The sequence below is a fragment of the Asterias amurensis genome, chromosome 13 (assembly GCF_032118995.1).
Source record: "Asterias amurensis chromosome 13, ASM3211899v1".
Taxonomy (NCBI): domain Eukaryota; kingdom Metazoa; phylum Echinodermata; class Asteroidea; order Forcipulatida; family Asteriidae; genus Asterias; species Asterias amurensis.
Genome location: NC_092660.1, coordinates 6,463,483 through 6,485,786, shown reverse-complemented (window position 1 = coordinate 6,485,786; position 22,304 = coordinate 6,463,483). Strand labels below are relative to the sequence as shown.

The window sequence follows — 22,304 nt, the reverse complement described above, 5'->3', positions numbered from 1 at the left end:
TCAGCAGGTAACGCGGCTGAATTATCACAGCTGTCACAGATGAAAACAACAAGGACAACATAACTTAAAAATCAATCGGAAATGTTTATTATAAAAATATTCAATACCAACAAATAAACATACATATACTACACCCTTTCATTGCGAAGACTCACCAATTAAAAAAACATTTGATAATCAAATTATTGAACTATGTCAGGGTTAATAGAAAGAGTTGTGAAAATAATTGGAGATGTTTAATTTCAGAGTATTAGTTGTTTTTAAACATTCATTTTGGGTCGAACAAAGTTTAGTGGTTTATTACTTGATATTAATTTTTTTTCTTTTTTCGCCCAATTTTTGTATTTTTGTTTCAAATATTTTTTCCTTCAGAATATTCTGTATTACAAGTAAGTATTATTAATAAGTTTTGCAGCATTCCTCCGGTATTGTGCTGAAGAACTCATATAGAAAAAGAACATATCTGTGTTTGGGTTAATTTTGATACCTTTTTAAGTAACACGGTTTAACTTTTTAAATTTCTTTCTTGCTCCTATACATAGGGTAATTGTTATACAGTAAAAGCATATCATCAAACAGGTTGACAGTTGCATTAATTATTTAATTACAGTATTAATTAAACCAGCAAAAACTCAAAACCATAATTTTATATTTTGTTAAGATATACCATGCACCAGGCTATGTACAGTATTAATTCAAAACAGGCCGATAAGTTTAGTTTAAAAAATTCTGATAATAAAAAACAAAGTGGCAACACATTTCAAACTACCCATGATTGAAAACATCAAACTCCCAAATTTGACATAAATATTTTGCATCAGGTTTCCTGGCTTCAGGTTAGTGTACAGTAAAATGTTTGTACACGAGTAAAGTGCAAATGTAAAGTTGAAAAATAAAAACCAGTAATTCTGACACTTTTATTTGACAGGAAACACAATAAAGTGAACAGCTTATCTATACTCAGTTTGTTCAATGATTGTATCTGATTATAACCCTAAAGGGCTTCAAAAGGAGTTGGTTACATCAAATTGTATTATGCCTGAATGTCCATTGAAAACTTAAAACACTTTCTGGTAGTTTCAGGTATTTGAAAACAAAATTACAACCATTAGAAAAACTGCTAATGTGATGGATGTAGAGTCGAGAGGTAACTTTTATTGTATTTCCTGTCATGTTTTAGGCAGATTCCATAGACGATCCATAGACAACACTGATCCACTACAGAGGGTACACTCTGATGTTCAAACCACCATCGCGTGCAAAATACATGCTGCTCTAAAAATGTATAGGCCTGAGCTGCGATTCCACTGCGTATGCACCGCACGGATCCTAAGCCAGAGACAGAGCCTAAGCCACGGATCCTAAGCCAGAGAAAGAGCCTAAGCCGAGCTTTGAGAAAGGCCCCTGGATTGGATTGGATTACTGGCTCGGTATATTGATCGGATTAGAGAGGAAACCAAATAAGTCAAGTGTTCAGTAGAAAGATGATCCATAGCAAAGGGGGAAAAAATCCATAGATTTAGACAAACGTTGAGTCTTGGACGCTGTCCATGACTAAATCCTCTTCCAACTTTACTGGAACGTAGTTCTGATAAGTATAATCCTTCAAGTTGAAATGTTTCTGTTTGAAAAAAAAGATCAAAGAATGAAGAGAATTGTAAATTAAAAACATTACAATAAGTGACAAAACACAAAATGCTAAATTTCTCATATATACCCAGTAAGCCTACAGTTTTCTGCATGCCAGCAAATGACCTGGAATGGAGTCTTTTTTAATGTTTTTTTTTACCAGTTGACTTGGAAAAATATGAAAAAAGCAACGTACGAAAAGGGTCAAAATACAAATGGAAAACAGGCAAACAAAGGGGCGTAAAGAACACAAGCAACAGAAATCAACTTTGAATGTTTAAAGTATAGTTGCATTTGAAAAACAATACATTTTCAGGCAGAAATTGTTACAATTTAGAAATTCAATTTTAAATCATGATAAAGGAGGACAAACTTTCTTTTTTTCTTTTTTTCAATCCAGTCAAAAGTCAGTTTAAGTCTGATTTATTGTCCCACGATTATATAGAATTCATTTTTGGTTTGTAAGTCTCACAACTATCAAAATTCAAAAACTAAAGTTCACATTAAAACCATGTGTAGACTACACAACAACAAATAAATGATAGGCACGTCTGCACACAAAGAAACAACAGTAACAAGTTCAGCAGTACAGTAACAATCAAGAATCTATTTTCACTTAACTTGATTGCATTTATATACAGTGCTTTGCACTGTTTCAAAGCACCGTACAGTCAAATACATTATATTATACTCGTGCAATTTTACATATTAATATTTTATATGTTGCTGTACAATAGGATTGTAAATTTCATGTATTTTTATATACTTGACGAATAAACCATTCAATTCAATTCAATTCATTATACTGCAGAAAAAAAAACATGGGCAGAAATTGAAATTTGATTAAAAATACACAACAGTTAACAAAAAAGCAAAAAGGAGTAAAAAGTGCATTACAAACATGCACATTATACAAAATAAAGCACACAAATATGCGTCACCTTGATCCAGAGATACCACCTAAATTCCGATAAAGAGCGAGACAAATTGAATATAAGACCATCATCTCCTCAACAAACGCAAAACGCACACACACTATAGACAAATTTCATGAAATTACCTTAGCCATTGTCTTCATCTTCTTGATTTCTGTGTACAACATGTCAAACGAGGGCCTGCTCTCCGGTCGTCGATGCCAGCATCGGAGCATTAGATCAAAGATTTCTGGGGAGCAGTGACGGGGCCATTCCATGCGGGTGTGGTCTCGCAGCTCGCTCACCAAGTCGGCTGTTTTGATGTTGTGATATGGCATTCCACCTAACAAAGAGAAATAAATAAATCGTGATAATAATGGATTAAAACATGCCTTCACTTACAATAAAATGAGTAAAAAGAAAACGATGCAAACATTTAGTTTAAAAACTAATGTGAAATGGCTGAGTAAAAGGCGAATGGCAAATCTTGGTGTAGCTATAGAGTAAATACTGGGTAAAAAAAAAATTTCCAGAGTATTTATGAAGTAAAAACAATTTAGTGAACATTAAAAAGTATGCATGAATGATTTTTAGCTACTCACCCAGCGTAATTATCTCCCACAGAACAATTCCAAAGGACCACCTATATGTACAAGAAAAAAAAATTAAAAGAATTTATTAAATTGTAAGATGAAACTGTTCAAAATTCAAGCTGATAAAACAGAGTAGGTCTGCAAGATTTAAACTTAGAGCAGTTTGAGTCATCCTTGAACAAGAAACTTTATCATAATTCCTTTATCCTTCAGATGGGACATTGCAAGCTACAGTGATTAAGTGCACTTATGAGGCATCATTGGTTTCATTAACAGAAATATATAAGAATAATAAGAATGAAAAATGCATCTTGTGTCATTGAAGAGCTCAATCCTTTTGCAAGCTTTACCAATAGTTGGTTGCCTCCAGGTTGCCTGTAAAAAAACACTACGTGTCAAAGCCAAGTGCCAACATTTAAGACAGAATTATCTAGTATGCTAAAAGAAAATCAATACTTTTTCATAAATTGATTGAAGTTGAGGATAACTTACACTTCACTTTTGACACTGTAGATGTCCTCACACAATGCTTCATAAGCCATCCATCTCTTTATATGTTTCTAAATTGTTTTAAAAGAAGCAAATTCAAGTTTATTTATAGTGCTTTGACAAAATGACATACCAAACAAAAGGTTGTATACAAAATACTATATTTTTTCACCGGTAGGACCAGGGCCCAATTTCATGGTTCTTCTTGCTGCAATCAATGAATCGGTGCTTACGGAAGCAGGGAATTCCACGCTTTTATCAAGCGTATTTCACAGGTTACCTGGGACTTCTTGCTTTTGCTCATGCGTACTCCACGTTACTAGGCATTCCTCACTGACACAGCTAGCACACAAATATCTGCACTTGCAGAGTGAGCAGAGAATGGTGATGACACGCGCAGATTTTTGGGGTGAGCAGAGCCACGAATTTGTGCCCTGATCGTTTAGCCTTTTTAATCAAACCCAAGAGCTCGTCCATTTTAATATTCCCTTCATTATAAGCATTTCATCATTACTCACATTTCGATGTTCTGTGTATCGTACGTAGCCCGACGATTCCGGTAGTTCTTTCGCCATGCCAAAGTCTCCAATCTTGGCTTTGTTGTTGAAGGTTATAAAGACATTCTTGGCACATAGATTCATGTGCACATACTGTGCATAAAAAAAACACAAATAAAAATTATTTAGATCATGGTAAAATTGCTGACAGTTTGGGTAAAATTTAACTTGCAGAACTAGCCCTAAAGTTTTTTAGTCAATCCAACAAGACAAATTGTTTGCATTTCATTAGTCCACCTGCGTTTTCACTTGTCAATAATTATTTTATTTATTTATTTCACAAACCTCAAATAAATGGAGAAGATAAAAATCCATAATATTTAAAATAAAAGGTACATAAACACGTATTTAAGGAAACAGGATAACCCTGACACTCATGGACCCCGTACCATCTTGACAAAGTAACTATATTAAATAGGGATGCTTTTAACAACAAACAAGCCAGCTGGATCACTTTGAGACAATTTAGGCAGTACGACTCATGGAATCGGACAGCCATTAGAAGACACTTTCTCTATAGGAATTTCTATACACAAGAAGTAAATTTTGGTGGCCAATTGAGTAAACATTTTCACAATTTCTTTTTGCAAAAACTAGTTAATGGCCTGACTTTTCGACCCTAGCCTTTCTCAAAGGCTAAATGAGAACACAACAAACATGAACAGGTAACTAAGTGAAACATAAGCAGTGAAGTGGAAATACATGAATGGGGTTAGAAAGCATACAGAAACAAGAAGGGTGTTGACAACACAAATGCCCCGCTGAGATAGGAGTTGCTACGCCAAGTCCTTTTTGAGTTATTGTTTAAGCCAAAATGAGCTTAATATTTATCTGAGGGGGTCCAAAAACAATAGGTGTCTAGGGGATCCAATGACCAATCCACAACCCAAGTTTGGAGTTGATACGCCAAGTCATTCTTGAAACGTCGCTCGGACAACATTTCTTTTGTTTTAGCCATAACCAGCTTAATATTTATCTGAGGGGATCCAAAAACAATAGGCGTCTAGGGGATCCCATGACCAATCCACAAACCAAGTTGAAGAGAAAGGAGTGAGAATACAGGTCTTTGACAATTACCGAAGGCGTCCAGTGCCTTTAAGTCACTGTGCATGTATATGGAAGACTGACTACTCACCTTCAGTAGTGTAATATGTCTCATTCCTTGTGCAATGTCACAAGCAAAGCCTAGAAGTTCATCTACAGGTGTTGGTGAGTACGGTGGCTGGTCCCTCCGCCTGCAGCGACCACGTCTTAAGATACGAAGCATATCACCACGAGCAACAAACTCATTCACCAGACAGGTCTGAGCTGTAAAAAAAAAAAACCCAAAAAACACATGAAGAGAAATATGAATATTTCTTGCATTTTGGAACTTGACAATTTTCAATTTTACATGTACTGTGTATGATGTAGGGTGTCATGGCTGAGCATTTAAGAGCATCATAGTCAAGTTCTAGTGGTTAAGTCATCAGGATGTTGATGTGAATCCTAATCATGACTTAGGATTCGAACCCACAAGATGCATTTCTATAATCGCTTCTCGTCACCCAGGGTATAACCTGCAAGGGTAGATGTTGCTCAGTGGCTAAAATTTCTTTGTTTTGTTAATTGTTCATTTCCATTGTTCCGCATTTAGAGTGGCCTGGTGACTGCTGGTTAATTGTTAAATGCCTCCAAACAGAGACACAATTGTGGATTTGCCATGAAATTAAAGAAACTAATCCAAATACCTAAAAAAAGCATTTAAAAAAAAGTTTGAATATAATAAAGACTGTTGACTGTGAGGTTCATGTCCAAGAGGCAATTTACAGCCAATCACTTCCACGCAATCTCAAAGAAGAAAAGTCATCCACATTTAAATATGATTCACACATTATTTTTCTTTGGGATCTTAAGACATTGTTTGAAAAGTCCTCCTGTAGTATGCACTGCAGTTGGTTGCCTCCAAGTTGCCTGTAAAGGTTGCCTCGCATGACAAGGCCCTTAAAGGAGGTGAGGCACTTACTTGTTTCTTCCAAGACTCTGCTGCAGGTTCCTTGGAGCCAGACAATGTTAGGATGACGTCCCATACATGCCATCACCTCAAACTCATTCTGTAACTCATTCAAAGAATCTGTGTCTTTCTCATCTGTTGGAACACGTCAGTTTAAATAATAATAATAGTAATAATAATAATAAACATTATTCATAGAAAGACTGTAATCATATGGCTAGAGAATGCTAGCTCGTTAATCTGGACCTCGTTGGTTCAAATCCCACTTTAGTCATTTGTTCAACCCCAAATCAAAACAACCCAACAATAAAATAAAATAAAATAATCTCAAATCATTAGGCCCTACATTTAATATTGATATCTTGAAATAAACTCATATTGACTAAACTGTTTTACAAAATAAACTGGTTAAACTTTGTACTTTTGAAAGAACCAATATCGGATTTCACAAACCTCGCAATAGTTTAACAACAACTTTACTCGATGTGTCTTTCTCTTTATTTTTGTAGGTTCCCTCGCAGATGTAAGAAAACTCCCCGCTGTATATCAATTTGCCCAGATCCAACAGTGTTTCGTCGATGATCCATCGATCTCGAAGTTTGTGAGCTCTCATTGAGCTACGACCGTCAGGAACTAACCAAGATTTTGCACCTCCCATCTTGTACTGTTTAAGAAAGGATACATTAACAAATATAATGAATAATTTATGTTTGATTTTACAGAAGGTTTCTCAAAAATTTACAACATGGTTTCTATTCTATATTGAAACATTTAAGCATTGGAGTAATGTACAATGTACTGTAGGTGTTGAGCAACTATACACAAAAATAAAATTTTATCACATACACCATCTAATACATCATGTTCTACAATATTGATAACGTCTTCCGAATTCATTGTCACAGAACAAAATCACAAAATGAAATGTCTGCTATTCCATTTCTTGAGGCAAAGCTAAGTGAAATAGAAAAGTCAGATTTCACTAGGTGATTATATTCTGCCATAATGCTTGAATGAAATTAATTCAATTTTTTTTAAAACTTACTCATAGATCCTTAATTGTCATTTGAAGAAAGAATACATTAACAAAAATAATAATAATAATAACGAAAACTTAGCTCCAAAGTCTGCCTAAAAGACGCTTCACAGAGACACAATTTAAAAAGCAAAGGCCCCAAAAACACAAAAAAAACAATTTATGTTTGATTTTACAGAATTTTGTTTTTTTGTGAAAATATAACAACAAAGTCATAAGAGTTTGGAGGGGGCTGTTCTTTATAAGTGATAATGACATTTGGAGAAAGTCATGGTGGCAGCAGATATGTTGGGTAAATTTCCATTGTTAACATATTTCGAGAACAATGGATTTGTACCAATTTCTGCTGCCACCATAGCGTTTCAAGGAAGTTTTTCTTCATCCCACTTACTGTATTATTGCTGTATTTTTTCTCAGCCTCGTCAGCATACTTCAGATTAAACTTGTCATTGCCGTGAAGGTGACGCCATGTTGTGCACCAAACGATCAAAACGATCCATAAACAGAAGAGACAAACAGCGAGGAGGGCTCCGATGATGATGCCAATAGTAGGGCCAATCAAACCAGTGTTCTATCAAGAAGACACAAATTCAAACAGTTTATACTAGAGTGGAATTTAAAAATTTAGTATTGAGAAATTTGAGTTTGCAGTGGTTTTAGATACATATGAAAGCTCCAATCAGTCGCTCAGGATTACATAATTTTCTCATAAAAATCACCAAAATATTCTACAAATGAATAAAGAACCTGTCCCAATCTCATATTGCAAAAATAACAAGAAACCAGTCGAAAAGGGTTATATTAAATGGCACTTCAGATGGTAACCTATATCTGGAATCACATACATGTATTTGTTTTACCCAGCTATTTTTTGTGATTATAAGCAGCTCTATAAAGTTGGGCCCTTGAGAATAAAGTTGGAAAAACTTTAACCATACTTAAAAAAATTGAAATGAAAACTTATGCCCTACACGTACATCACCAAACTTTTGAAACTAAAAGAGAGCATATACATGGATATACTCGGAAAAGGTAAAAGTTATCAATGGAACAAGTGTTTTCATTGTGTAGTTGTCTCACAATTTTTCATAAAAGTGTGTTTTCTGATACAAAACGTGATACCAAGTGTGACACAAAAGGTGCTCATGTGGACCCCTTTACAAGCATAACAACACTAACAAACAGTATATCGGTTAGCCAGATTGGTGGTACCAACAGATTAAATGGCGATACTATGTTAACTAAAGCCTGTTCTACTCCTAAACGAACCTCGTACACAACAACTGACTGTCCTAAGATCATATACAAATACTTACATTCCAAATTTAACATCTGCTCAAGGAAAAAAATTGACATCATAACTGCCCAAGCTTTACTGATGATACTACAAATGTCAACTCTTCAGTTTAACCAGGGTGAAGTGGTCAATCTTGATATGACTACACACCCTAAAGTCATCAATGGGGGCGAGGGGGGGTAGGGCTCTATGAAAGCTTTTCAGAACCAAATCTCTTTGAAAAAACCTTGAGTAAATAAAGGGCTATCTTCATGAATGGCTCCGTTATCAAAAGGATCTCTGTTGTCATGTAAAAGGTGGCTTTAGTATTCCAATGACATTATTTAGACGCAGTCAGGATTTGTAGATCTCATTATAACTGTGGCTCATTGGAATGTGAGCGGACCATCTTACTTGCACCTCCTACACAAGACCAAATAGGCCCAGACTACCCCTTAGGTTTAGTACTTAGGTTAGTAGGATTTGAAACTTTTCATAAATACAATATGGAAAGCTTTGCAGTGACACCATGTAATGACTATCTCTAAATGAATTGGGGTAGTTCTGAGAAGAACCGTTGGTTTAAACTCATTGTTGCGATCAGATGCTCTGATCGTCTTCTGGAGAAAGCTGCTCAGGTTAGCTCATATGAAGAAATGTTTAAATATTGATGACCAAACAAACTCTCCTTTTTTTAACTAATGAACCAGGAGATGAACTCTTAAGTTTAAGTAGTGAAAAGTACAGTCATGCTGAGCTTACATATTAGTTTTGTTTGCCATTATTTTAGGAGTGATTAGCAAACACATAGCTACCCTTTAAGTATCTTAAATAGTTGTAAAACACAATTCTGGATCCTCTTGTCTATTGTAAAAATGATATAAACTGATTGTAAACTCACCAAAGGGACTGGGGTTGTAACTACTGGTGGCTCTGTGCCATTTATTGAAGCCCACGGTACGCATTTGTAATGATTGTACCGCTCACTCACGCATGCCTCATTTAACTCAGCACATGGATTGCTCCGACACGGGTTGAGGTTTATCTCACAGGAATAACCTGATGAAAAACAAAAGGAGAGTTCATGACTTTATGACAATTGTAAACTTTGAAAGTTAGAAAATGTTCCAAGAAAATAGATAGCTATTGAAAACTGCTTACTTTCCAGTAAGTATGCTTCGTTTTTGAAAGGGCAAGGGCACAAGTCATTTTCTCCTTGGTAAATAGCACCCTCGGAGGAAATTGTTTTCTATAGGAGCATTTGAAGGGCACCAATGCAATGACTAGGGCATGAAGGCAATCGCCTCTGTTGCCTCTGTGAAGTATCAGGCCTGACTAAGTTATGGATACCTGTGATTATTAATCTCTCTCAGACTATTTTGTAGTTTTGTCTGATGTCTCTGTTTTGCGTTCTTGGCCTTCTTTAATTTTACAGGGTTTCATTACTTTTCTTACAAAAGAAACACAGAGACACAAGTAGGTTTTGGAGGCCTGTAGTTACAGTGTATCTCTCTCCAATTATATTTTACTTACATTCTGGGTTCCTACTTTTTTACAAGTTATTAATGTATTTGTCTGATGGCTCTGTCCTATGGTAGTACTGTACTTTTACAGGGTTTCATAGCTTTTGTTAGAGTAGACACAGAGTATTGAGTACACAGTGGTTTGCAACTTGAGAGCTATCAGAAACTTGACCCAACATGCTTCAAACATGCCAGATGCCATTTAAAAAATGGAATACAATACCCCATGGTGTCTGAACATCATGTCTGTCAGTAAGGGGCTAATGATGCAATTCTCTTATTACATGAAAGCAGGAATATTAAAAGCACTGGAAAGTGATACCTTCGGTACTTGTCAAAGACCAGTATTCTCACTTGGTGTATCCCAACATACGCATAAGGTAACAACTCTGCGAAAATGTTGGCTACCTTGGTCATTGAAGTTGCAAGACAATGAAAGAAAAAACACCTTTGTTGCAGTTGTAAGTTTTTGTGCTTTCAGATGCATAATTAAAGGCTTCAGGCTTGAAGTCTTTTATTATTTGAGCGAGAAACTCTTACTCTTACCCCCAAAAACGGTGTTACTTTTTACAGGTAGCCATTTCTCAAAATGTTTTATAATATCCACAGCTCTCCCTATTGCTTGTTACCAAGTAAGTGTGAATGCACACAATAATTTTGAGTAGTGTCCAGGCCGGTGGATTTCACACAGAGATAAAACCAGTCCAAGCCTTGAATAACAAGGAAGCCACAGAGGCCTTTGTTGCCCTGGTCTTGGCCTTGGTGCCCTATCAAAAGTTTCCCATAGACTTGAAGATTTTCTTAGAGAAGTGCCCTTTGCAAAAAGAAAATAACCTTGCCCTCTCTAAGATGAAATTCAAGGCATGCTAGTCTTATCTCAACTTAGGATGAGTTACTCGTCTTAACTTAGGACTAGGCTTAAGTTTGTCAATATCTCCTAGGACTAAAGCAGCCCTAAGTTAGAACTAGTCCAAACTCTTTGTGAAATCAACTCCCATGCCTTTAAACCCGATGATCTTTGCAACATAACATACCCGCATATCCAATATCACAGCTGCATTTGTAACCAGCGGCTGTTTCTTCCGGTTTGCATATTCCATTGAGGCATGGGCTGGGGGTGCAGGCTCGTGGGTCAGCATCATTGGGGGGCTCGGTAGAGATGTTTGTTTCTTGAGTTGGAGATACTACAAAAGGGATAAAATCAATGATAACTGATGGATTAACACTTTCTTTTTTACTTTAATAAAAGTGGTTTGTCATATAAATTGCTCAAAACCGTCGCTCATGGCGCTCCAACATTATTATAATTTATCCTCATAAAAAATTAAAAAACAGAGCTCGAGTCCAGTGCTCTTCCTGTACTGCAATATGCAACAAGTACTCTAAGGTACAAATGTTCAAGAGAAGTTCATCTGTTACGCCTCACGTAAAAACCAGGCAGTTCTGAAAACTAGTGAAAGTGAAGACAACTGAAACATCAGCCTTGATAATATAATATTAATAATAACCAGTTTTTATATAGCGCTTTTCACACCCAGAGGGCGTCTTAAAGCGCTTCCAACATTGTAACCCCTGGTCACTGGGCCTTAAACATTCCTTAAACCACCTCAGCTACCTGGTGGGGAGTAACTAGGCCCTACAACCTGTGCAACATTAAGTTGCGTTACTCGGCTAAATCAATCACAAGAACCATCTCTGCCCTCACAGGTACCCATTTACCCCAGGGTGAAGAGAAGCAATTATAGTTAAGTGTCTTGCTCATGGACACAAGTGTCATGACCAGGATTTGAACCCACTCTGCTGAACAGAAGCACCAGAGCTTGAGTTTGGTGCGCTTATTAGCTCGGCTACAACACCCTACATGTGAATGTGATGTCTTAAAAGTTCTATGTTGTGAACAACTTCCAAGATAACAAATTAAGTATTACTACATCTAAGTTGAAATCTACTCCGCTACAGCAGAATAGAATAAATAACAAGTCAAGTTCTCAAAATAACAAAATCTTTACAGCACAGTAGCTTTACACATGGTGTTTCGGCAAACCAAACATATACATGTACATTGAAGCCCACCATGCACTGCCTGAAAAATCACTAAGTTCTTATTCTCTTCTTTTTGATCACCAAGACACCCCTAAACCCCACAACAAAGCAAACAAACAAGCAAACAAACAAATAAAGTTGAGATTTTTTGCAAAAAGTGTCTGGTTTTGGCGTCACAATTCCCGTTTACAATTTTCAGAAATCGGTACACTCTGCTTCAGACTTACGCATCGGTCAAATATAAATATGACGAAACTTTCAATAATACATTTTATTCCTGATGACATCTCAAATCTCTCATTCGGATAATGGTTTCTTAATAAAGCTTACATCACTGCATGTCAGATATGTACCAGTAAAAAATGACAGATTGTGTAGGTGGCTTAAACAACAACAGTTTTACATTCAACAATATCATTGTTAAACGAAATTACAAAGACGTAGGCCTACTGGTGTAGTTACCACACATGCACGTACTGTAGCTCAGTGTTTCTATGAAAACAGAAAACTGTGACGTACGTAGATTTTATTTTTAAAGTTAAAGCAAGGACAAATTTGACAAATTAACAGTTATTCTTGTGCATTCATAAATGTAGCCAAGTCTCCTGAAAGAGAAAACAGACTCTACAACCTTTTTGATTGATCACTTTCTGATTACACAGTAAATTAATTTTGCAAACTAATTGAATGACTTGAGTTGAGTAATTAGTTTGTTATTGGTTTTTCTTTAACAAGGTGTAATTAAAACAAGATTCATTATTGATTAAATAATTACCAATGGTGCCCCTAAAATTTAATCAAATTTGTTTTTCAGTTATAACATTTAAAAGGTATTGTACATGTATGTACAGCACTGAAGGAGTAAATTGTGTCATGAGAAAAATATCTTAAGACAAACCAATGAAACAAATTCAAATGAAACAATGACACATTGTCCCTGTTGCTGTTGTTTTTGTTTTGTTGGTGTTAGTATGCTATTAAGGAAAACATCTTAAAACAAACCAATGAGACAAATTCAAATGATGCACACACTTTGTAGTTGGGGGGGGGGGGGGTGACATAGTTGTCCCTAGTTGCTGTTGTTGTTGTTGTTGTTTTTTTGTTTTTTTTAGGGGGTTGATTTTCTCTGAATATCAACAAACTATTTTAGATGCTATTTACCAACTTTGAGAAAAGTCACTCTTGGTATGCATGTAGGGGAGCTAAAGGTAGGAACTATATTCCTCTTTTAAAATCTAGATTGTAGGATGGAAGGAATGCACCAAGCAAGCAGTTCCAAAGAGATGCAAAAAAAGTGGTTGTTTTTCAATATTTATGTGACCCTTTGATCATTATGAATAAGTTGCAATCATAGCACTGAGCCAATGACACAATACATCTGAATTATTTTGTTTTTACCTTCAAATTTTTACCTTCCAGGGAACGATTTCAACCAGCAATTTTGCTTAGCAAAATATTTTGACGGAAGAGATTTTGTGCAAACTGAACTCTAATAATATTGAGTAGCAAACATTGATGATTTTTGAGAAGCAACTGACACATTTTGCGTAGCATTTTGCTCTGATATACAAGGGAAATCGTTCACTGCCTTCAAATGTGTTCAAACCAGAATTTGGATGGCCTTGTTGTTTTGTTTACTCACATGTACTTTCCCACGCTAATTGTTTTGGCTTGGTTCTTTTAACAGACACTGCACTGGTTTTATCGTTAAATGTTTTCCTTGAATGTTTAGATAACACAAAGGTCCACCAGAAATACATGTGAAATACCAGGACTTACAAAGCTTAAAACTATCTGTGGCATGCCATGTTTACATTAGCAATGTAGTTAATACTAAAATAATTTTCCTACAGAAGTACTTTCTACATTATCTAATTTTGCTCTTAAAATTTTAGATTTTACAGTTTTGTGTACAAATTACTAGGTTTACAACAGAGTACATATCTTTTACACGTACACAACAAAGTTTATAATGAAATATCCCCCAGCAAAATTTATGATAACTTCTTTACAAACACGCAACACCAAATCCCTTTATGAGAATTTGCATACTATACGTCAGATTACTGTGACATCAGTGCTATTGATTACTCAGAATATACGTACAGAAAACACGTACATGTGTAGCTATGCATTTCTGCTGGTACCAATGGAATTCAATATTACACAGTTAGCTACATTTAAAACAGAAGAAAAAACCCAGCAACATTTACAAATATTGTGTGATTAAAAGTTGAACAAACTGAATAATGGTGTCCTTTCATTGCTTATTCTATTTTGTACCATGTGGTTCTTCCTTAAGTTTTTCCATGATTGATATCTACAGTGTAATTGCAGAAAATTATTTCCCAAATCATTCTGGTTCTACTGGTGTACGATCAGGCAATCCGAGCTGTAACACTCGAGTTTGGACTAGTTGGGACGATTCTAAATTTAGGACAAACCATCTGCAATAACACCTCAACAATACAGGGCTTTTGTGTAAAAACTTCTGGTCCAAGAAAAGTTGTGAACTACAAGTACTGCAGTCTCGTGGACTTCTCCCCAGAATGTCAACCCCTTGATTAGATTATGATTGTGATCATAACAAGTGAAAAAATGTGACATTTGGATGCAGCAATTGTTTACCTTCTGTTCACAGTTTAAGGTTGGTAGACCTATGTACAAGTGTATGACAATGGTTCAAATTTGGGTAGGAAATCCACACTGACTACAGGGCTTGTACTTTATATCAGCTCAAAATATTACAGGGCCTGATGTTGTTTCACAAGACCAGTCAAAAGAAAAGCTTTGAACAGTTTAAAATGTGAACAAGCCCTGAGAGACGAGCACATGTATGTGCAAGTGTAATTTGTACATGTAGGCATATTCTTCAATTTACTCATCACAACCGTTACCAGACTGAAAGTCAATATTTGAAGTGTTTTTGAACAAAAACACAAGACAGCCAGACTTGTTGAGTCATGTGCTCACTGGCCTGGTGCTGAAATCACTGGCCTCGGGCCAGTAGTCTAATGTTAATTTGAAGCCCTGCACTACTAGGAATAGGAACCTATCATCTGATATAAATAGTAAATTATTATATTATGAGTTTGGCTTTAATGGTATTGGAACTAGTGGCTATTCTAACTTGTGAATTAAATTTGTATTACCTCTTTGGGAATATTACCTGTCAGTTTTTAATCTGATTTGTTTAATTACGTTTACTCTTGCCATTCATTCTCCATATTTTGTATTACCTCCATGTGAATATTATAATTGTCATTTTTTAACCTGAATGTTTGAACTATATGTATATACAGGCCTATCAATTATCTAGAGAAATACAGTCAAGCTGATGCTGCTATGCAAAGAACAAACTATAATTGATTGTATTTGTCTGACTTGTTTTTATACGATGCCCCTGTATGTATTAATGAAGTTGCTTAAAACCTTAGGCCTTTGAACCTCCTCACAAAATCTGCTCTGAATATTTAAACATGGTTAACCCTACAGGTAATCATTCATATAGGTCTTCTTCTTATGCAGTCTAAGACATAAACTGCCATGGTCAAATCATTGGTTTCTTTCAACCAATTAAAAAGGCTAAAACTATTCTTTTTCATTACGTATTACATAACGCTCCTTACTTAAGGGTTTTCCTGATTTATTCTTGTATTGTATCTTAGTGTATTCACATTGGTTATACTAATAATTATTATTTGTATGGCCCTTTCTTTGTGTCCCTGAAGTGAATTTTGAAAAATTAAAAAATCATTTAATTTGTTTGTTCCTTTGAAGGAGGACCTCATCTCACATTATATGAACAAGGTGTTCAAGATTCAATTCAATTCAATTCAACGAACATTTATTTCCACAAAGGGTAATCACTTCATAAGAAAACAAAACAATAGATACAATAAAACTAATACGTGGAGGCATTACCCAGGAAGCCGAAGCTTTTAAACGGAATGCCTTAAACAAAGACTTAAGTAAACAATAAAGAATAAGCAAAACAAAATACAAAAGACAAAACAAAACAAAACAATGAAACAAAAACAGACAAACAAACGGAGTGGACATAAACTGTAGTAGACATCATACTGACTTATGCAACATTACGACACGGTTAATAAAAGAGGTACCAAGCAAAATAAAGCACATTTAAAGCAAGACAAAATACAAATATGGGTCTGTCCACGCTAATGGGTCTTTTTGGTTCCAAAGATACCTTTTTGGACTGTGACTGGGAGGGTACACAAAATACAAAATTTTTCCCTGTATTTTGTTTTGTACAATTCTCTGCTGATAGTGAGTGTGCTTACCAAACAGTATAACAAATGTCTTATTATTTAAGAAGTTACGCAGTTTTCTTTAAGACACATTGTTTGTAACGAGGACAGACATTTTGTATTGGAATTGACTAGAAATGGATGACACAAATAATTAATTAATTGATTTACTCAAAGGTTAGTTAAGTTAGACCCATTGCCCCTATTTTTATGGTTATCTGTAAAAACCAAGAGTACCTTGAGGTTTTTCAGCTGGTATGAATGTTTGTTTTTAACATGGACAGACATATTGTGACAAATATCTGTCCATGTTACAAACCTAATATCTTCAAGATAACTCTCTGTAGTTTCTTGAGTACCCACGCAGATGTCTTGGTTTTGCCTAGAAACATTCTTTGCAGGGACAACAGAATTGTAGGGGACAACATTTTTGGCAATTTGTTTATATTATTATGCCTTTCTCACCATTTATGTACGAAATGTCTGTCCAACATTCCCCTGTTACAAACATAATCATCTTGAAGATGATCCCCAGTTATTGCTAAAATACAGATAAATGTGTCTTGCTCTTTGCAAACAAAAACCTTGAAGTGATTTGGAATGTGCATGGGAAACAAGCTTGACAAAACTCTTCTTGTTTATTTTTGTCACCCATTTATAAAAAAAAGTCACATCAAATGGTCCCATTAGTGTGGACAGACCCATGTACAAGTAAACTATGCTATATACTGGGAGATAAGATGGTTTTTGAAAGCGGTTCTAAATCGACCAACAGAGGACTTTGATTGTTATCAAACTGAATTTTATCTTCTTGCATGACGAGGCGGTTTGTTTGGCAAAGCGGTCTGCCTCCCACCTCTTGGACCCCAGTTTGAATCCCTCCAGTGGTGCTATGTGGATTGGGTTTTCAGGCCCTACCTGACTGCGTGGGTTTTCCATCGAATATTTATCTCAGGGTTTTCCTCCCACATCTGAAATTGAATTCCTTGTCTTGTTGCCATAGGGCTCTTGGCTATACGTATTGATTAAGTTTGCTTTCTGAAATCCTTGGCTTCACAAGTTCACAACCAGAATTTTATAATATACAACCAGAATTTTATATTATACATAGATTTGTAGTTTAAATTTTGTATTATTATTGGCAAACTGGACCTTTTGAAAACAGGTAATAAAAAACTCCTCCGCATTTTTATTCAACGTTGTTCTCAATTTGTGTATTTTTTGTTTATTCAGGCCTACTGCATGGTTTATATGTATGATTTTATTACAAGGTTTTACTTTGTTCCTTGTATATCATTGTAGCCGATGCCTGTAAGTGTGTACTGTCGTTACACAAAGTCGACTCAAATATAATAACAATACCAACTAGTAATTATTTACCATTAATTTATCAAGCAAGCAATTTTGAAACTGCATTAATGCAACTGTCTGGCAGACTATGCTTTGCACTTTCAGTTGTCTAAGGCCAAGTGACTCGAAGTTGATGGAAAAACCCATGGAAGAAATAAGCTACAAAGATGAAGGAAAAGTTTCCGTATGGCGCCACTACTTTTTCATTCGATATGAAATAATATAGTATTTTACCTCAATGAGATATCCCTTTTTGCAAAAACAAGCGAAAAAGTGGTGGCACCATACAGAAAATTGTACAATATTTACAGTTATACTAATACTTTAAATGGGTTTATTATCAATCGGTTTTAGTTATCAAACATGTTGAGACAAATTTAAAGAAAATCATGACCAAGAACTTTACCTGTAGTGTTCTGTGACTTCACCAAATACGGAAGTTGCATAAAAACAATTAACACCAATGCAAAAGAGGCACACAATCTCCATAATGTCCGTCTCTCCATCACAATTATAAATGGTCCTCCACTCGCTCGCAGGTCCAGAGTCCTAGTTCACACACAGATTCCAATAAAACCCAGTTATCCAATCCGATAGAATCCCAAATCCAAGATTGCTGTCAGTCACTTTCAGAGACGGGTTAATCCAAATTTCCAACTACAGGTCAGCACTCTACCAGCAGACTGTCAACACTTAACAATGCTGACCATAAATTCCTATGCAGCAATGGCCTGACAAAACTAAATTTTGTTGGCAAACTTTGTCCTGTTTGGTAGACTGTACATTCCCAATACAGTTCTGTATACAGCACCAATATGGTACAACCACAGTCAAGTTTCCTCCTTCGCACTACTGAAAGGCTTTAAGCCTAAAGGTAACCACTGAGTCCTAAACTATGTAATACATGATCAACAACATACATCAATTTCTGGCACTCCATTGACAATGCTGGTTGTATTTAACCCAGCCTGTTGAACACCAAACAAAAAGTACTCCTTTCTTATGCTAATTATGACGTTTATGAAAGCATCATTTGCCAGTAAGTGTGGGGTAATACCATGCATCATGATGGGGGTGTTCAAGAACAAGATTACTTCATGATGCGAGGGTGAGACTGTGACAGGTTTTTGGTTACAATTGAAAAGAGTGCCAACACCATTGTTGACGTTGTAAGTATATAACCTTTTTCTTAGACTGGGAATGGGTTTTTTCTGTTTGCTGTTTATGCTTGTTTAAAATTAAAATGTCCCAGACTTAAAATTGATTTTTTTTATTTTTTTATAAGCCCATTTTGGCAAAGCTTATTTATTATATTGAAGCAAAGATTTCAGCAAATACAGCATGTTGAATATTAATTGTCATTTTTGGACATTAAAAATTGGATGGATAAAAACACATCATTGGGATTTGGAAGAGTAAAAAAAACAGCTATCAGTGTTTTTTTTAATTTATTTATTTATTTATTTATTTATTTTTGTTTAGGGGGTTGGGGTTGGGGCTGATGAGGTGGAATGTCATATGTCTTGCATCATTTGAGGGGAGCTTTTTTCTGGGGGGGGGGAGGCAAAACTGTAGATCTTTCGTTTGTATATATATATATATATATATGTGAAACGCACGGAGATGGAAACACTTACAATTGTCTCAATTGTCTTTGTGTATAAAGAAAAATAGTTGAACAAAATTATATGACTACATTTTGTTTGATGCAACAGTAAAGTCTTATGTTGTTCTCCTTCAAATGTCCAGATTTCAAATGAGGGGGGGGGGGGGGTGCATGGACATATGTGGGGGAGGCACATGTCCCCCTGTGTTACAACACTGCTATATGATATTCCTTGCAATATGCAGCATCCCCAATTCTTATTGGTTTCAAGTTAACATGCAAATGTTAAGGGGACCTTACCTTTACACTCATTGGCTGTTCCTCCAGGAAAGGGCAGATAAGATCCTGCTTGCCATGGTGATGCCTGGTATCCTGCCATACACCGGTGACAGCTTTGTCCATCAGTGTTATGTACGCAGTTACACTGGACGCGTCTTTCAGAGGGGACTAGAACACAGTGGGTTCCATGGCCATTGCAGTCACAACTTTAAGGAATCAAACAAAAAACATATACATGTACTAAATTTTTAAGAAGCAGTTTCTGAGGTGATGACTCTATGTTTCGACACCGTTATGTTCCAACACTACTTGTGTGTTTCCCTAACCCTAACCCTCACCATGCCCTAACAAAAACCCTTTAATTAGCAATTTTTTTCTTGTAGTTTTAACTCTTTGAAATGTGTATATTTGTCATCTCTTTGTAATTTGACTGCAATTCAGCCTTAGCCTGGGGTGGTCTTTGTTTTTAATAAACCATTTCAAATCAAATCAAAACTTATCAAATCAAATGACACGGGTGGTTCTTTTTAGAACAAAAGGGTGTCAGAATATAGAGCAGCCTCACTTGTTTCTGATGTACAAAACAAAATTTGAACAGAATGCTGATAAGAGGTTTTAGAATGATCAATTCCTGCCTTAGTTCCTCAAGTTTGATTCATCTTAAATATTTTCTTCTTTTAGCCCTTTAACCAAAACTGGCTTTCAGCTATAATATTCGACCCTGGATAACAAAAAATAAGCAAACAAACAAAAATAACTTTAAAATGTTCTTGAATGTTGTACCGTAAATTAGCATCAACACTATAAATAGCATAATGCATTCTCTCTCTGCCCATTCCTGCATCCTTCTCATCACTCTGCGGTCTCATAAACACAAGCCTCAAGTCAGTAACCATCAGAAAGTCCCGTAGAGACTCCTGTTTCTCCAACTCCTGGTAGAAATATTCCCAAGACCCTCCACCACTTGCCACGATTGCGTTAATCCTCCCCTCCAAATCAAATCTAAATTCTGTCAAATTACTCGTTTGTTGAGTGAGAGACGAATTCGCACATGTTACATCCAGGACATTTTTCATGTTCCAGTTTGATTTCGTCTTGCTCATGTTGAAATCTTTAGTGCAGTTTGTCGAGAAATATTGGTATATCTGCCACGTTATTCCACCGTCTTGGGATTTTTCCAGCCTCATTGCAACCTCCTGTGGCACGGACTTAAATCGTAAGACGATATCTCCTGTGAGAATGTACTTCTTCTTGTCACGGAGGGAGACGGTTATGTTGATGATGTAAGGAGCAGGGTAGAACTGCCACGGTGAGGACTGCCAGTAGGTTTGGTCGTTTGGGTCTAGGATGAGGCTAGGTGGATGGGATATGGACTCATTGGAAGCAAGGCAGTACTCACAAATGACTGGATCCGTCTGAAAGAAATTAAGACATGATGCGGTTAGTTTTGTGGATGAAATTTAGTTTTCAAGGGCCATTCAGATTAATCATTGTTCTTGATGTTGTTTCCAATGAATATCCTCAGATAAAGAGGGCACACCAGAAATGTAATGCATTATTATTATTTTTGTTATTATTATATACAAAAGCAAAGAGACAATGACAAAAATAAAAGAAAGTCATAACTAAGACTTATGTCTCAAATTAATTTAGCATAAGTCAACTGCCACTGAAGCCTAAGCCATAGTTGCGATATGTAAATCTATTATGACTTTAAATTTCTTTTGCTCTATGCCACTTTAATGACTCCATACAAAAGAAAAACTGGCCCAACTGAAAATCAAAATTCAGTTGATAAAGAACAAAAGGAAGAAAAAAATACCATAACAAAAAAGTTGTGTGTTTTGCAATTATTTTTCGTTTTTGTTCTTACTACAAAACTACATGCTGGAAGCCAGGAAAAGCTCATGGAAGTCCCTTGAACTATTAGAGCATTGGTCTAATTATATTATTCATTTCATACACTTTGGTGCACTTTGTTTCTCAGTGTATACTGTAAAGTGAATAGTCAGTCAGTATTTGAAAATCTAAGTTTGTGGTTCTGCATCTGCATCTGTTAGCTACTGCACAACCGCCTGGTGTGGCTATCCCGTACAGAAATTTCACAACAATTGCAAACGAACATCAACAATAAAATAAGTATAATTGACGATTTTGAATTGGCCCCAAAGGGTCTGCTAGATAATCAAAAACAACTTGAACAGGAATAATCCAAAGAGTATTAAACTTGAGTAGAGCCACTGAAAGGAATAATATTACCCTGCGAAATTAGTCAGGATCAGACAAATTAGTCTGCTTATTTTGGAAGATTTACCGTCAACGGTTATATTTTTAAAAGTCACTAACGAAAGAGCAGATGTTTTCTTGGGGATTTTGAATGATACAGGTTCAATTCAAGTACAAGGTGTTTAGTAAAAACTTTACTTGAATGTTTTATACTCAAAGAAATGATGAATACAAAGCAATATATTTTCAAAGACCACCCAAATTTAAAAAAGTACCACTAACCATAGAGCAGATCTTTTCCTTTTCCTGCATCCCACAAGTGGCATCCTCAGGTGCCACGGTAACCGTTGCTATGTCTTGTTCATACAACTGCCATAAGTTAACTGGCTGAGATAAAACATTCTGCTGTAAAGTCTGTGCAACAGTGAGGCGAGGTACCAGCACAATTAGTAGCAGGAGTGGGATTTGCCAGAAGGGGGACCACCAAAAGAGGTAGACTTTGGAAGATTGATTGACCAT

General features: G+C 35.9%; 1 protein-coding gene across 1 annotated transcript; it reads right to left on the bottom strand.

Annotated features, from left to right (window-relative positions):
- Nucleotides 1-64: 64 nt before the first annotated feature.
- LOC139946226 (uncharacterized) lies at nt 65-22,304 on the bottom strand. The gene is made up of 15 exons (XM_071943844.1): nt 22,068-22,304; nt 20,343-20,974; nt 19,581-19,765; nt 18,081-18,230; nt 11,045-11,194; nt 9,389-9,546; nt 7,603-7,782; nt 6,629-6,839; nt 6,188-6,310; nt 5,318-5,490; nt 4,144-4,275; nt 3,629-3,696; nt 3,146-3,186; nt 2,690-2,886; nt 65-1,621 (listed from the first exon to the last, which is right to left on the bottom strand). Exons 1-15 carry the CDS (start codon nt 22,302-22,304, stop codon nt 1,520-1,522), a joined length of 2,739 nt encoding a protein of 912 aa, XP_071799945.1. The 3' UTR covers nt 65-1,519.

Excerpts from the sequence above, each read along its gene's own strand:
- LOC139946226 (XM_071943844.1), bottom strand. The coding sequence starts at position 22,304 with ATGGTCAATCAATCTTCCAAAGTCTACCTCTTTTGGTGGTCCCCCTTC. Across the intron at positions 7,783-9,388 it reads TTACAACCCCAGTCCCTTTG|AACACTGGTTTGATTGGCCC; the intron begins GTGAGTTTACAA and ends TCTTCTTGATAG. Across the intron at positions 6,311-6,628 it reads TGTTGTTAAACTATTGCGAG|ATGAGAAAGACACAGATTCT; the intron begins GTTTGTGAAATC and ends GTGTTCCAACAG.